This window comes from Phasianus colchicus, chromosome 19 (genome assembly GCF_987193195.1).
Source record: "Phasianus colchicus chromosome 19, bPhaCol1.hap1.1, whole genome shotgun sequence".
NCBI lineage: Eukaryota > Metazoa > Chordata > Aves > Galliformes > Phasianidae > Phasianus > Phasianus colchicus.
The window spans coordinates 9,952,274-9,967,546 of record NC_143454.1 but is presented as its reverse complement, the minus strand read 5'-3'; the positions used below and the strand labels follow the sequence as shown (position 1 = coordinate 9,967,546).

General features: G+C 52.9%; 1 protein-coding gene across 3 annotated transcripts; it reads left to right on the top strand.

Moving 5' to 3' along the window:
• The first annotated feature begins 489 nt into the window (after positions 1-489).
• Positions 490-15,047, top strand: EGFL7 (EGF like domain multiple 7). 3 transcript variants are annotated; one of them, XM_031601841.2, is made up of 10 exons: positions 490-666; positions 3,998-4,066; positions 8,315-8,493; positions 9,734-9,856; positions 9,946-10,058; positions 10,732-10,827; positions 11,912-12,076; positions 12,787-12,851; positions 13,136-13,298; positions 14,761-15,047. In XM_031601841.2, the coding sequence occupies exons 3-10, from the start codon at positions 8,414-8,416 to the stop codon at positions 14,781-14,783; spliced, it is 828 nt and encodes a 275-aa protein (XP_031457701.1). In that variant the 5' UTR covers positions 490-666; positions 3,998-4,066; positions 8,315-8,413; the 3' UTR covers positions 14,784-15,047. The 3 variants fall into 3 exon arrangements, with proteins under 3 accessions (XP_031457701.1, XP_031457703.1, XP_031457702.1); XM_031601843.2 differs by lacking the exons at positions 490-666; positions 3,998-4,066 and adding an exon at positions 5,308-5,420; XM_031601842.2 differs by lacking the exons at positions 490-666; positions 3,998-4,066 and adding an exon at positions 5,553-5,730.
• Positions 15,048-15,273: the final 226 nt, after the last annotated feature.

The window sequence follows — 15,273 nt, the reverse complement described above, 5'->3', positions numbered from 1 at the left end:
CATCCACAAGACCGGGCTGGTGCCCCACGCCAAGATGGCCGGCCCCCTGTTGGGAAGATGGCGGCTGGCCCTGCCACGTTTGGCATGAGCTGAGGGTGCCCTGACACAGTGGGGATCCCTGGCGGCCCCCTCTGAGCGTGGTTGTGATGGAGACGGCCGAGCTGCGCTGTGGGCTGCAGGGCGGAAGGGCAGGGGCAGCCATCTTAGATCCCTGGCTGTGGTGTGGGTGGGGGCCCAGGCGGGCGGTCAGCACCTCCACGTCGGCCGCCCGGCCCTCCCCTCTGTGCTGTGCCCCCCATCTCAGGGGCTGGCAGGCATGGCGCGGGGGTGCCGCCCCACAGCCCCTCTCCCCTCTGGGCCTGCGGCGGCCGTGTTTGTTCTCCTCACAACGCCCCGTTATCAGCACACAACACACACAGGAAGTCCTGTCTGGGATTGTCCATCCCCGGCCTGATTTATACAGGAAGAAAAGCATAAAAAGCCGCCCTTCCACCTCAGCAGCCACCTCCTGCCTGTGCGCGGCCGGCAGGCGGCCATGCGGGGGGTGCCAGGAGGGTGCCCGGCTCCGGGCTCAGGGCGGCCATGGGGGGATGGCGGCCGGTGGCCACGAGGCAGTGTGGCAGCGGGGCTGGTCCCAGCACGGCGAGGGACAGCGGGGCACTGCAGGTATGGGATGAGCTGTGGCTGTCACAGCAGCAGGGACGGCTGGGATGGAGAGGGTCGGAAGGCTCGTGGGGCTGTGGATAGCCCTTGCCAGCTGAGAGATGTCTCCAGTGCTGGTTTGCCAGCCTGACCTGTAGCACCGCTCTTTGAAATCACCCGCTGAGGCTCAGGCTGCTTTCCAGGGATGGCAGAGTCCTGGCAGCTGGATGGAGGATTTGTTTTATCTCTCGTGCTTGCGGAGGGAGGCTGCAACGCTTGTATGTGTGATTTCCATCTTTCTTTCCATAACTCCTTCTCTGTTTCCATCTGCGTGTCTCTGAGCAGCTCCGCTGTAACACATTATAGGGCATGTTACACGGGGCTCTGCCAAGGCTGACACTGTGAGCCTGGAGCATGCCAGCAGCTCAGCAAAGCCTCTGGAATTTGTAACCATGGGTGTTATGTGTGCTATTTCAGTAGCCTGAGGGTCCTGCCATCCTCATCTGTGGCATTACGCAGTGCAGGCAGGAGGCTCAGTTCCTGAGGTGTTGGGGGATAAAGGCTGGCTGCGGGTAGGAGCAGCTGGGTACCCACGCATGTGAAGCAGCATCGTGCCACTGAATAGCTCTTGACAGGCACAGCCAAGCATGCCTTTTCACAGGATCTAACATTGCAGAAGAAATAACAAGATTTTGCAAGGAGTAAAATCGATGTAAAGCTCTGGATTGCCTGGGGAGCAGTGCAAGGCAGAAGCTCAGAGGCCCTGAGCCTCTCTCACAAACCTGCCTCGATTTTGGGTAACAGTGGGGCTACAGGTGAGCACACACCTCTGCCTGGCAGGCTCTGAATGTTATCCCTTGTGATCAAGAATCCCTTCCATCACTGAGTCAGTTTCTCTCTATGATTCTGAACTATCAGCTCTGCACTACTTTCCCTAGAGGTAAAGAAGAGAAATTGAGTCTGGGATGCAGGCTTATTTGAGCCATTTCCCAGACTCTGATGCTGCAGATGGGTCTGGCTCCAGGGAGACAGATTTACAAACTGCAACAAATTAGTGTAAACGAATCTGACTCACAGTCACACCAGCAGCAGAAGTGCATGCAGAAAAAAGATTTAACTTAAGCTTTCAGGGCAGGCAGAGAAAGACAAGGAAAGGGCCTTTGCAAACAGAGAGAGGTAATAAAACCTGTTATTTAGTTCTCTGTCCCCTCTCCCAGCGTAAATGTTATAGGTCTGCCCATCACTCAGGAGGTGATGGCAAGGAGCTCCGCTTGGCTGATTTCTGGAGCAGTAGTCTTTCTCTATCCTTAGAAGGATAATTAGAGCAAAAAAAAAAGCTGTTTAATGCAATGCTCACTGGCATGGCTGTGATTAAAGGGCTGACTGAGCCATGCATGCTACTTGCAGCCATTCCCACCGCACTTTCTGTGCGCTCCTCAGGGAGTGATTCACTGGAAAAATGCAGAGGGGAAAGTTGGGGCCATTCCCCACTGACTAACGCCAGCTTTTGCCAGGGAATTTTCACAGAAAGCAACAAGATTCAGTTTATTCCTAAGTGAGATGGATCATTTCCCAGTTTTTATGCAGCAGCTATTACTGCTGCCTCAAAATGTAGATGAGAACTCATCCGTGTGCTCTAACGGGAAATAAACGTGGCTGCAGGATGTTGTCCTGTTTACGCATTTGTTTTTGCATGGCCACATTTAGATTGCTGTATGTCTCTGGTGGATTCAGGTTCTAACATACTGCTCCTCAGACAATGTGTGTTAAGCCCTTACTGAGGCAAAAAAAAAAAATCATTTTGTGGGAATCTGATCTGGGTCATAATACTCACTGCACTCAGCAACTGGTGACGAGAGACTCAGTGCCATGGGCCAAGCACTTTTCTTGGTTTGACCTGCTTTGATCCCACTGACATCAATGGACTCCACTAGATTTCCACTGAGATAACTGATCTGTAGCTGACGCAATGGAGAACAATATGGAACATAATAGAATAGTGGGAGGTCTTTTTCCTTACAGAACTCTGCAGAACAGGGGATGCTCCAGAGCCTAAACTTCGGTGTAACATTTACAAACAGCTTTATGAAAAGCCTGAGCAAAAGAATTTGTCCTAAGACAGAAAAAGCTGATTCCCCTTTTTTTTTGGAATCACCAAAAATTCCTATTCCTTCAGCAAGTAGCCCCAGTTCTGAGCCAGATCCCCATGGAGGCCAGCGAGAGACCATTGTGCACAGCAGGTACGGGGTCAGACGTGCCTTGTGGTAGCTGAAAGGTTTTGCATCTGTATGCGTGTCACTCTCCTGGCTTTCCCCCCATCCATCCATCTCCAGCTGTCGCTTCAGCACTTCTGGCCCCTGTATGTGAGCACATTGCAGGAGGTCGGATCTGAGGCTGGGTGGCAGTTCTACCTTCTGGCCCCCCTGGTGTGTGGTTAGAGAGCTGCTCTGGGTGAGGCAGCCTGTAGCTTGCACTGATGGTAGAACCAGTGGGAAACGAGGAGATCTAACATTGTTAAATCTAAGAGGGAGGTTGGCCAGAAACATTTCTGTCTTGGCCTGGAGACAAGTATTAATATTAGATGTCGTGGGAGTATGCTTCTAAAGTGCAAGGGAGAAAGCTTTGGAGGAAGCAGGGAAACTGCCTGTCCAAGGAAGGCTTCAAATTCAGGCAGACATGCAGCTGCAAGCCAAAATCCCTTACTGCCATGGTGAGCAGCTCATCACACCGGTGTTAGCTGAGCCAATTTCTGACCTTCCCCTGCTCAGAGCTGGTGGAACATCACTGCTTTCAAGGGAACTTTGCCAGGCTATGTCCTGCGGGATTTCCTCCCAGCATAATGAATATTGGCATACAAGTCACTGAACCCTCCCTACCAGTGGATGATTAAGTGCTCTTTTAATGGGCTATCTGCAGTTCTTAAGCAGATAACATGGGCTCTGGCTTGTGCAAAGATTCGGCCAAGTAAATGGAGCTGAAAAGCAAACATCTTGTAACTCAAATAATTGCAGAATTTTAAAATAATGCACTTCAGGAGTTGGTATGGAATGGTTGAGAGGGTGTTAAGGGAGACCATGAAGGCACTGTGTTTAGTCCCGGAGTGAAGGATCTTTAAACGAGCACATGAAAATGCTGCAGGTAGTAGAACGCAGTGCTGGGATAAGCAGGTGGGATCCCAAGTGAGAGGAAGGGAACTTTGATATAGCTGGGGGTGTCAGCAGGAATGGGGCACCCCACTTCTCACTGAGCTATGGGAAACATCTGGGACCCCACACCAGGTCCCTCACGGGCTGGATCACTGATACCTGCCTGCAGGACAAAGGGAGTGTAACCACGGGCTTTTCTGTTCTGACAGTGAGAATCCAAGATGCTCCTTAAGGAAAGGATCCGTGCTTGGGCCAGGTGATGGAGCACTGCGGATAAGGTGAGTGCATTGGCCGTGCAATTAGACCTGTGCTTTCCACAGAGCCAGACAAAGCTTTCCACCGCTTCCTGTGCACATTTTGCAACTATTAGGCAAGTTGAGTATCAGGCACCATTCATCTCCCCCATAAACCAGAAAACAACAGTAACGCTTTCTGCACAGTAAGATAATTACCGTCCCTCTGAGGCTCTTGGGAAAAGTTGCCTGTGCTTCGCGCTTAGGAGATTACGTGAGCTGCAATCATTCCCCAGAGGTTGGCTGAGTGAGCAAACTGTTCTGTTTCCTGCTTGTGCAATGTATGATGCTGTGTAACATGGCGCTGCGCTTCCACCAGCAGCCAGTCTTCCCCTCGCTGCAGGCAGTGCTCCTGCCTCTGGATCCCATCGTCCTGCCTGACAATGAAGCTCCATCTCCACCAGCGCATCCCAGAGCTGATTCCCAGCTGCTCCACTCTCTTCCCTGGGTAGAACACGAGCAAAACTGCCACACAGGCCCACCTGTGGGTCCCCCAGCACACCTCACATGCAGCAGCTTTGCTGCAGGGCTCAGCACAACTTGTGGCAGCTCCAATTCCACAGGGAAGCCAGTGAGCTCAGTTGCTCTTTTGCAGCTATTATTGTTTAACTGGTAAATATTTCCTTTAAATGTCTACATGATTAAAAAAAAAAAAAAAAAAAAAAAACTTGCAAAACTTAATGGGAACAAATATTCCCAGGAGGGTGTATCCTGCCATTCATTTACACTTCAGACCCCTGCTATCTTCAAGGCTGGTTCTGAGCATGGGCAGGCGCCTAAGTCATTTGAAAAACAATAAGCCTCTGTGCTCTAATTTCCCAGGGAAAAATGTAGACAAAACAAGTGGCAGTTTGGCACTAACCGAACTGCAGATTTTTTTAATTTGATAAATAAATGAGTGCTTAATAGCAGAAGCCTACTGGCAGCCGGGGGACCTCATCGGCCCCAGGGCATCCGAAGGAGCCTTCAAGCGTCCCAAGGGCTCGCAGGGCTGATCCCCGTCCCGGCAGCTCTCTGCACTCTCCTGCAGGAGTTTGCTGTTGGAATGAGCTCAGGGAGATCACGGGGGCACGGTGGGACCCTATGGAGCGATGTGGTGTGTCGGGTGTCCGGGGGAAGGAGATGCAGAACCAGACACAGTCTTTATTAGCACAGAGAGATAAATTTGCCCTGGTCACTGCACCGGTGATGGGAGATTTCACGGTAGCCTGGGAAGGGCAGGGGGCTTCGCAGGGATCTCCGTGCCTCGCCGTTAATCCCCTGCCCACCCACGAGAGCTGCTCTGCGGCGGGCTCGGGGACCTCGTAGCGCGTTGCGGGGCCGTCCGGGCGCTCTGCAGGTGAGCCTGGAAGCCGGCACAGAAGCAGCGACAGCACGGGGCACCGCGGCAGCGCGTAACGGGGCCAGGCTGCGGCGGGGGGTTCTGCCCTGTGCCGGAGCGGCTCGGCGGGGGCAGGTGGCGGGCGGCGGGGCGGAGGCGGGCGGAGGCTCCCCGGGTCCCGGCGCTTCCCCCAGGCCGGGAGGCTCCGCTTTCCTCCCCGCCGGGAGCTCATTGGGTCGGGGCGGAGGGACCGGCTCGGCCTGGGGGGGAGGAAACGCGCGGGGGGCCGCGGCGCGGCGGCGACTCCGAGGCTCCGCCACCGCCAGCGGTGAGTCCCGGCGGCTGCGGCCGCTGCCCGGGGTGGGGAGAGGGGTCGGAGCGGCGTAGGGGGACCGCGTCAGCCACAGCCGCATCCTCCGCGGGGCGAAGCGGGCGGCGGGGGGAGCGGGGACGGCACCGCGCGGGGCGGGAGGCGGCGGCGGAGCGGGACCGGAGGGGCTGCGGGGCTGCGGGCAGGGGCCGGCCGGGGGAGGGTCTCGGGGGGTGCGGGCAGGGTTCGTCCTGCCCCCGGGGGTGCGGAGCTGTGCGTGCGGGGTTTGGGCCTGTTGTGAGCCGAGGGTGGCATCCCTGTGTGCCCGGTGTCTGTACTGTGCAGCCTCTTCTGCTGTGCACGCAGCCACAGCCTCCCCTGTGCTGCTTCCCTGCACCACGGATCCCGCTGCCCTGCATGCTCCTGTCCCTGCACTCTGCTCCCATCGTGCCTGCATCTCTGCTGCTGCTGTGCCCATGATCCCCGTGCTCCATGGTGCCCACGTCCCAGCCTGTGCAGAGAACGCTGGAAATGTTTGTAAGGGAAAATCCATTCCCCTGATGCTGGTGCCCTCCAGGAGAGTCTGAGAGCTGAGGGCACCACTGGGAGCAGAGGTTCCACCTGCAGAAGTAGGCCGTGCTGTTCCAAGAAGTGCAGCCTGTGTTGTCCTGGGGGCTCTTGCTTCCTCCTGAAGGGCAGGGTTCTTTTGCACCACTTGGAGACAGAACCTATCTCATGCTGCTAGCATCACCTGGAGTTTTAGCCTGGTTTTCATGGGCAGAGCTGGACGAAGCACTGCCCATGTCAACTCCCTTATGGGTTGTATTTTCCCTTTGGTTGCTGAGGCAAGTTAGAGAGCACAGAGGGAGAATGGGTAAGGTTACGGCTGACATGATCCTTGAGGTCCCTTCCAACCCTGGCCATTCTGTGATTCTGTGATTCTGTGACAGGAGCAGCCCCACAGCCTCCCTCCAGGAGCACATGGCTGAGCCAGACCAGCAAAAGCTCAGGTGCTCCTGTGTAGCTTCATGTGCCTTAAAGAAGGAATACTAGAACAGTAGTGACAACAGGTTGGAGGATCTCCTGCAGTTTTGGAGGGGCTGATTTTCATAACGTCATAAAAAACACAAGTATTTACTATCATATTTTCCACTTTTGAAACTTTATCCGTTATTAAGCAACCATAATTTTACGACCCAGAGGAATATTCTGACCATTTGAGGTAGTACAGTGCTGCTCTATTTCAAAGAGAAAGAAGCAAGCTGTCTGTATTTTAAGCTTGTGCCCTGTATTTCTTGCCTTCCCCACGGGGCAAGTTCCCATGGTGGCTGCAGGAATTCTGTGGGAGGACTGCGATGGTTGGCAGAGTTTGACTTACAGACCTCTGGAGTAGCACTGCTGGCCAGGGGATCTGTGGATGGAAGGAAAATATGTGTCTGTGTGTAGCTCTGGGAAGGCACAGGCAGGCTGGGCTGTGTGCCTGCATCCTGGCTGCGATGGGTGCCTGGCTCGGTGCAGAGAGCCTTCGCTTCACTGGTGATGCCGTTTGCAGGAGGGGCCTCCTATGCCTCCTTGACCTGAACAAAGAGATGCTGCTGCCTGGCTTGGAGAGGGATTTGGAGATTTACAGGTCTACAGATGAATATTCCCAACAGCTCAGAGTTAGGAACTGTCCCAGAGGAGTTTGCAGCTTTCTGGTCCAGTCTCACCCCATGTCACCAGAGGATTTTAGAACCTTTTAGGTAGCTCTCCTTATCTGCAGTTTCAGAAGATTTTTTCCTATTGTGTTGTGTCCCAGTAAAGCAACTTCTTTTCCAAAGATTAATCAGAAAGACTGACTCCTTCTTTAATTGTCATGTGCTTAAGGTGGGATTCTTCATTCCTTCCTCCTTTAACTGCTGCCATCCGGAGGCCAACTGTTTTGTTTAAATTGGATATTTTAAAAATTAGGCATCGTTATTGACCTTCTTCAGCCCTGTTTCATATTTGTCCCATTGCTAGAAAATCAAAGCCTCTTTATTTCCAACTCAGTACTTACTCTGTATACAGACGGTACATATGGCCCTTAAAGCACTTTTCCCTGGCAAGAACTTGTATGTTAAAGAGAAGAAGATCAGATTTCAGTATGTTATATGGTGGGAAAATGCAGCTTTACAATGCTGTATGGATTAAGAAATTACAGGCTATTGTTTTTGCCTCGCTGCCTGGAATTGGCTGCGTGTTTCGGAATGATGCAGGTTCTTTCTGTGCAGCCCAAGAAGGGGTGCAGCCCCCTGATGTGTGCCAGCAGGAGCCTGCCTCAATGATGGCCCTGTCCCACATGACTGCTGTTCCCTGTGCTTTGACCTGCTGGGTCCTGTACCCTATACTTCACTGGAAAGCAAACAACCTCATTCTTTTTTGTCTTCCATCCTGCCAGAGCTTGCAATAAGGCACAGCACAGCACGGCCACCCCACCCAGCACCGTGGGGATGCCTTACAAGGACATTTCTATTCCCTTAGCACAAACCTGGCCATCAGTCTCACTTCACCATATATCCATCGGATGCCATCAGCTGGGGATGGGCACCATTTGCTCACACTGCTATTCTCTCTATTCCAGAGTTTGCCGCTGAACAGCAAGCCATGCAGTAGGAGCCCATGCTTCCCACTGAGGAGTGACCCCGGTGTGTGCCACACAGCTGCAGGGAGGAGACAGGACATGCGCCGAATCAGCTGCCTTCTTTCGGGACTCGCCTTCATCCTCAGTGCCACCAGCACAGACAGTTTTGCCCGGGTGGGGTAAGCTCCCTTTTAGTCTGCATCTCCCAGATCTGTCCTCATGAGCACATGCGATGGAGAGTGCCATTCAGATGGTGGGGCACCAGGGGCACCTGGCTGGGTGAGGAGCTGGGAGGAGGCTCTGCAGACTCACATCTTGGCTGGGGTCTGCTTTCTTCCTTGGAATTGGGTCTGACTCTGTCCCTACATCCCAGCACAGGCCAACCATCTCCATGGCCAAAGGAGGCTCAGTGTTCAATGACCCAGTTTCTTCCCCCACTGAAAGGAGCTTGTGCTCACCCCCCAGATCCAGCTCATTTTCTCCAAAGTTTGTTTTTACACTGAAGTTCTCTCCTCTAGAATTAAACCTTTCACATTCTGGTCGTGACTAAAACCACAGGCTGAATTCCTCTCTCGCACGCACGCAACTGCAGCTCTAGCTTTATTATAACATTTGCAAAGCAAACAATTTCCATTTAAAAACTGCATCTTCTGTAACGTTAACCAGTGAAGCTGAAAGGAGTTTTCTGGAGTTAATGGAAGCCAGCTGATGTCCATGCTAATTCCCAGCCTTTTAATTCTAGTTCATAATTGAGCTGGGTGGCTGAGACAAGCATGCAAGTTCCTTGGTGGGACTGACCTGCTGGAGAATGTTGAAGAGAAAGAATCTTTAACTGATACTGCTTTGACTGTTGGCCTTGGGAAAGTTTTTGATTGGGTCTCAGTTATCTTAGGAGGAACAGAAGGTGACTTTCTTTTGTCTTCTACCTTTTTACCATCAGCCTGATTCTTTCTGTGGAATCATTAATTTGTTGGTGTCCAAAGGCACATCAGGTTCAGGAGTGCAGAAAGCTCAGAAAGGAAAAGACACGTCTAAAAAGTGATTGATTTTAGGTTGAAGCGAGACAGAGAATGGAAGGAGAACTACTCTGAATAAATCTCCCCTAAATCTGGACCCCAACTGTTCAGGATGGAGAAAGTTTGCAGCGCATGAGGGGGGTCAGTGCCTTTGTGCAGGGGCTGGGGAGGAAGGGGCCGTGCAGCCCATAGTGCTGCAGCTTTGTGTTGCTGCCCCTAACAGCGTGAAGTCACCTCCTGGGTCACTTGGGCAATGAGCCACTGCTTCTTAAATAGCCGTGTGCAATTAGGAGTTGTCAGGCCACGTCCCCAGCTGGTGTAAATCAGCATGGCCCTTTCAGGATGACGGGGGAAGCAGCGAGTTGTTTGCCAACCATTGCCTGACCTGCTCTCCTTTGCTCAGCCGCAGGACCTGCGCTGCGGAGCCGCGGAGCCGCACAGCTGCCCACACCGAGTCCCACGTGCAGCCCGTGTACCTGCCCTACCTCACCACCTGCCAGGGCCACCGCCTGTGCAGCACCTACAGGTGGGGGGAAGCAGCATTCACAGCAATGTGGGAGCTGGGCTGGGGGCTTGGGGCTGTCCCTGACACTCAGCCTCATCTCTGTATTGCAGGACCATCTATAAGGTTGCCTACCGGCAGGTGTACAAACAGGTACCTCAGCCTGTGGTCTCGTGCTGTCCTGGCTGGAGCAGAACCAGCAGCTACGAGCTCAGCTGCAACACAGGTAACAAAGCCACTCGAGGGACCTGTTCACTTTGCTGTCCCCCAGTCCCTTGATTGCGGGTGGGTCACGTCCCAGCTCTCTCGTTGACCAACACCAGTCTGATTCTTCCATCTACGTTTTCAGCATCCAATAGCACAACCAAATGTGGCTCAATTTCTGATTAATTTCTAGGCTTTCTTGGCTGCCTCAGGCCTTTTTCCTGTGGGATCGCTTATTAACTTTAGAGTTACCAGAGGATAAATAAAGTGAGCGAGTTCTTTCCATATAAATCAGCAGTAATGGAAGAAAAATGCTTTCAGGAGGACATTGTGATGTGCAACATAAAGCAAATGCAGAACATATTGGCACATCAGCAGCTAATCTGTCTCCAGAAGAGAGTTGCTCATAGAGCAACACCAGACACTCTCCTGAGCTGTCAGGGTGCAGTGTGGCCCTCCTTCCCCTGACCTGTGCAGGCCCCTCAGCCTCTTTCCAAACCAAGGCCTCTTTAGCTCACTCCTGCTGCTCCCAGCACACCCCCAGCACAGCCCAGCCCCACCAGGATAGAGCAGCCCATGCCCAGGGCTGGCACAAGGCTGTGCTGTCCTGTGTGCGTGCACAATGCATACGTATAGAGGTAGGGGAGGAGATGCCCAGTCCTACTAAGTGATGCTGTGCTTGTTTGCTCTCACAGCTCTGTGCCAGGTGCCGTGTCAGAATGGCGGTCGCTGCACCTTTCCTGGAAGATGTTCCTGCCCACCCGGCTGGATGGGATCTTCCTGCCAGATAGGTACTGCTGCACCCTGCTCCCCTCCTGGCACCTCCTGGCATCGGGAGGTACTAGGTCAGCATAAGCTGGGGCTGTGCTCTGCTGTGACTGCAGTCAGCAAAGGGCCTTTAGCAGAGCAGCCCTCACACACACGAGGCTGTCCCAAGAATGCATATTTCCAGTGACCCATCTCCCAGCCTTTGTAAACTCTTGCTGTAAACGAAGACGCTCATTTGCTGCAGAGCCTAAATCTGTAAAGCAAAAAAGATCTGGGGGTGGAAGGGAAGGGCTCCTCTCCTGCATGAGAGCAGCCTGATGCCTCACTGGAGCACAGGGATATCCAGCAGAGCACAGCAGCATGGTGCAAACCACTTCCACCACTTCTCCTGGCCGTCCACCCTCCTGTAAGGCAGAGGAGAAGTGCGTGGCACTGACCCGTGCTGGGCAGGGCAAAGCTGGGCTGAGCACATCACTGACAGCTCCAGCACTGGGGAAAGGATTTTCCCACTGCCTAGAACAGATTTGCCCAGGCGTGGGAAGCAGCTCTGTTCATTTTGCTTTGTGGGAACAGCTTTAATAACTCCCCCGTGTGAGGAGAGGTTACTGGGTTTTATACACACTTGAAAGGCTGATAGCTCCTCACCACAGCTGGCTGGAACCAAAACCCTGACCATAAATCCAGGATGAGAGCCAGGCACTGAGAGCAGCGGAATGGAGCCTCCTGCACCCCTGTGCTCAAGGATGGTGCCTTCTCTGGCCAAAGTGTGGGCATTTCTAGGTCTGTCTTTGGCTTTTTACTCTTAGGAGGGTGAGAGATGTAGGAAGGATTTTCCAGATTTTTCCTCTGGATAAATAAGTAATATAGGTATCCTATACTTACACCAGTGTCTTCTTAGTGGGCTCCTACCCTGTCTGAGGGACACTCACACAGGTGCCAGCCAAGTTTGGGGAAGGTGATCTTGGCCTTGGCCCATCACATCCCCAACCTGAGGATGTCAGTGTGGCTCCGGCAGGGGGAGCAGCACCTCTGCTCCATCTGCACCTCTCTGCCCCTGAGCATTTTACTCCCAGCCCTGTCCTCATGGAGCCATCCCTGTGCTTTCAGATGCAGATGAATGTGCCAGCCGTAGCCATGGGTGCAGCCAGCTCTGCGTCAATACAGCTGGGAGCTTCCATTGTGCCTGCTGGGATGGCTTTAGCCTCGCTGCTGATAACAAGGCATGCCAGCCCGTGGTGCCAGGCCCCGAGCCAGGAACCTTCAGCCAAGCAGGTAACTGCCCACTGCTGCAGCATAGTAGCAGCTGCTCGGGGGCTTTGGTGAAACCTGGGATTAACACAGCAGCACAGGGTGGTTAGAGGAGGACTTGCAAGAGCGAGGAGATGGAACAAAACCTGCCTCGTGCACAAGCCCAGGCCATGCAGGGGTGACAAAGCCTGGCTGTGGTGCGTGGTGGTCAGGACTGCAGCTGTGCTCTCCGTCATCATCGTCATCCTTCCTAAGGGGCAGATCCATCCAGAGCCACAAGGAGCATCAGGAGCTGCTGGTGACGGCCCATTATTACTTTTGGTACGCGCTGTGACACTTCAAACTCGTACCGTGAGTAATAATGCGCTGTGGTCAGCACTGGCATCATGTGGGCAACACCTGGGAGAGCCATCTACATGCATCCCAAACAGCACCTGCTTTTGTCCTGGGTCTGCAGCAGAGCTCACCATGGGACAGGGAAGACATGGGTGCTAACTCATCTGTTGACAGCAAAGGCATGAAAGGATATTTTGTCCTTTAAGCATCACCCCACAGCCTGAGATACTCCCTCATTTATTCTGTGCTTGCAGTGGGCATTGCATCCAGTTCCTGAACCCTGAGATTCCCTAGGAGGGGAGCACCAAGCAGCAGTGCTTACCCTGAGCCCAGCACATCCCACTTCACCTCAGGCAACAGATATTTACTAGCTAACCCATCTCGGTCCTTTTTTTCAGATCCCTCCAGTGAAATGAAGGAAGAAATGAAAGACCTGAAGAACAGAGTGGAAGCTCTGGAGCAGGTGGGTGTTTGGTGTCCCCATCTGCCCCTTCCTCCCCTGCCTGTGGCCACGTGCAGCCAGCTCCAAGCCTGGGCTGTGCACAGCCAGGGTTTCCCTCCACCCCTGCTCTATTTTTAACACCATGCTGACCTCACGCAGGCAGGGAGCAGGCAAGGATCCCAGCTGGGCTCCATGCTGCAAGCAGAGCCTCACAGCAGCTCTTCCAGCTCAGCGGCCCTTTGAATGCAACCAAACGTGGTGCTGAGGCGCCTCCTGACTGCTTGTGGCTCCTCTTCTCCCTACAGAAACTCCAATTGGTGCTGGCTCCCTTCCACAACCTCATGCCATCTGCACCAGAGGACGTTGACACAGACCCCATCAGCCGACTGTCCCACTCCCTTCAGCAACTGGACAGAATTGACTCCTTGAGCGAGCAGATCTCCTTCCTGGAGGAGCGGCTGGAGACATGTAAGTGCCTGCAAAACCGAGGGGGTGAAGCATTGCACTGCACCTCTCCCCACTTTTCCCCCACACTTTCAAACACCACTGACACAGCCTCAGACCTCAGTGCCACAGCTTTGCTTGGGGCTGTTTGTGCCACAGACCTTGGCTGTGGAGAGCAGATGCAAGCCAGCAAGATCAGTAACACATACATCACTATTAATCTTGATCTTCCCTCAAACTCAGCAGCCTGTAATTAATAAAAGATGAATGCAAATAACCCATTAGCTTCATTCCAAAGCTGTCTGTTTGGCTGCACCATCTGATTGCGCTCATAGCAGCCAGAGTAAGAGAGGCACACGGAAACAGGGCTCTTGGGCAGAAGCAGAGGGAGACTGCCTTGAGCAGTGGGGCACATCTCACAGCACCCTCACCAGCTCTCCCCCCTCCCTGTAGCACCGTAACTTAGTCCAGGATGAAAAGAAGAGCCTCAAGTCTTAAGAAACTTAACAGTCCAAAAAGTCAATCAGGAAAGTTTAGGGAGCGTGCCCAAGTTGGCAGATTTATGAGCCTGGGAAGTTTTAAGCATGTTTCTTTTTGAAGTCTGTAGAGCAGTACTTTGTCACGCAGTGCGCCACAGAGGTGCCTTAAATAGCAGACACTGAGTGGCAGCAGCCTCGTGCTAAAGGCACAGGGATTACACTGCCTGGTAAGAGGAAGGGACAGGGAGGTTTCAGGGCATACCCAGTCCCAGTTCACTGCTTGTGCTAATGACTTAGGTATTAAAAACTTCAAAGACCTTGCTTGAAGCTGCGAATTGACGCTTAAAGAAAAACTCAGAAAGGGGTAATTATGAAAACCTACAAGTGTCTCAGTAGACCAGGCTTCCTAGCATTGCCCTATGCTTATTATTAGTGACAGCACTGAGGAATGGGAGCAGCATCACAAGGTAACATGGATTTGTTCCAAGGGATGACTCCAAAGTCCTGTATTTAGCTTCTGCCAAGCCTGTTCCAGCAGGCAAAACTTGCCTTTGTCCCTCCCATGTTCTTGGAAGTCCCTGGAGGATACAAGACTGTTGTACTGCAGTGAGTGCAGAGCATCAGCTGCAGCTGTGGTCAGGACAGCCCAGTCCCAGCTGGCATTCTTTTCAGTGCCTTCCCTGCCTTGAGGTGCTATGCATAGGCTTACCAGGCTCAGAGCCAGCAGGATGGAACCAGCAGGGAGCTGTTTGGCAAAGGAAAAACAGTAGAAGTAGATGACATTTATAGGTTCTGAGGTCAAACTCATCTTTCTAGGGGAAAGAGACAGTGAGATTATTTAGCATGTGAGAAGACAGGGGAGGTGGTTACAGCCAGCACAGAGAACCTGCTCTTCTATGCCCATCGCTATGTTGGTTGGAGGTGCCAGCCCCCACCACCACACCAAACCCTGGCTAACAACAGTGCTGGATTATTTACTTTTTTTTTTTTTTTTTTAATCTTTCCAGGTTCCTGCAAGAATGAACTCTAGCAGAGCACCCAAAGAATCAGAACAGGCAGACTGTATCTGTACTTGTCTCTCTCTCTAGCCCCAGTCTGGGGCCAAAGACACATCATCTCCAGGAAGACACAGGGTAGAATGAGAAGGCTGGTTTCCCATCAGATTCCCAGTATTTTTTCTTCCAGCTCACCTTATCAAACGTCATGAAGTTACTTCCAAACTGGACTTTTAACCCTGAGCATCTCACCCCATTCCTGCTGGAGAGGCAGAAAATAAATGCCTTACCTCATGCCATTAACAGTGCCTGTCTGGCTGTGCCAGATTGGCTCCACACGAATTCATGTGGTGCTTGGTTTTGTTTGCCTTTTCTTTAGCCCTTTAGGGCAGTAATCATAATGCTTTTACACAGGCCTGAAGGCATAGAGCCCGGTTTTATTGCTTTAATGCAAAACCTTTCCCTGTGACACTCCCATCATCAGCACAGAGCAGACAGGGACAAACCTGCATCACTCAGCTGTGC

What these genes read in the sequence shown, in the direction of transcription:
- EGFL7 (XM_031601841.2), top strand. Translation starts at nt 8,414, where the DNA reads ATGCGCCGAATCAGCTGCCTTCTTTCGGGACTCGCCTTCATCCTCAGT. An exon ending in GACAGTTTTGCCCGGGTGGG is followed by an intron (nt 8,494 to 9,733) that starts GTAAGCTCCCTT and finishes TCCTTTGCTCAG; the next exon opens with CCGCAGGACCTGCGCTGCGG. An exon ending in CGCCTGTGCAGCACCTACAG is followed by an intron (nt 9,857 to 9,945) that starts GTGGGGGGAAGC and finishes TCTGTATTGCAG; the next exon opens with GACCATCTATAAGGTTGCCT.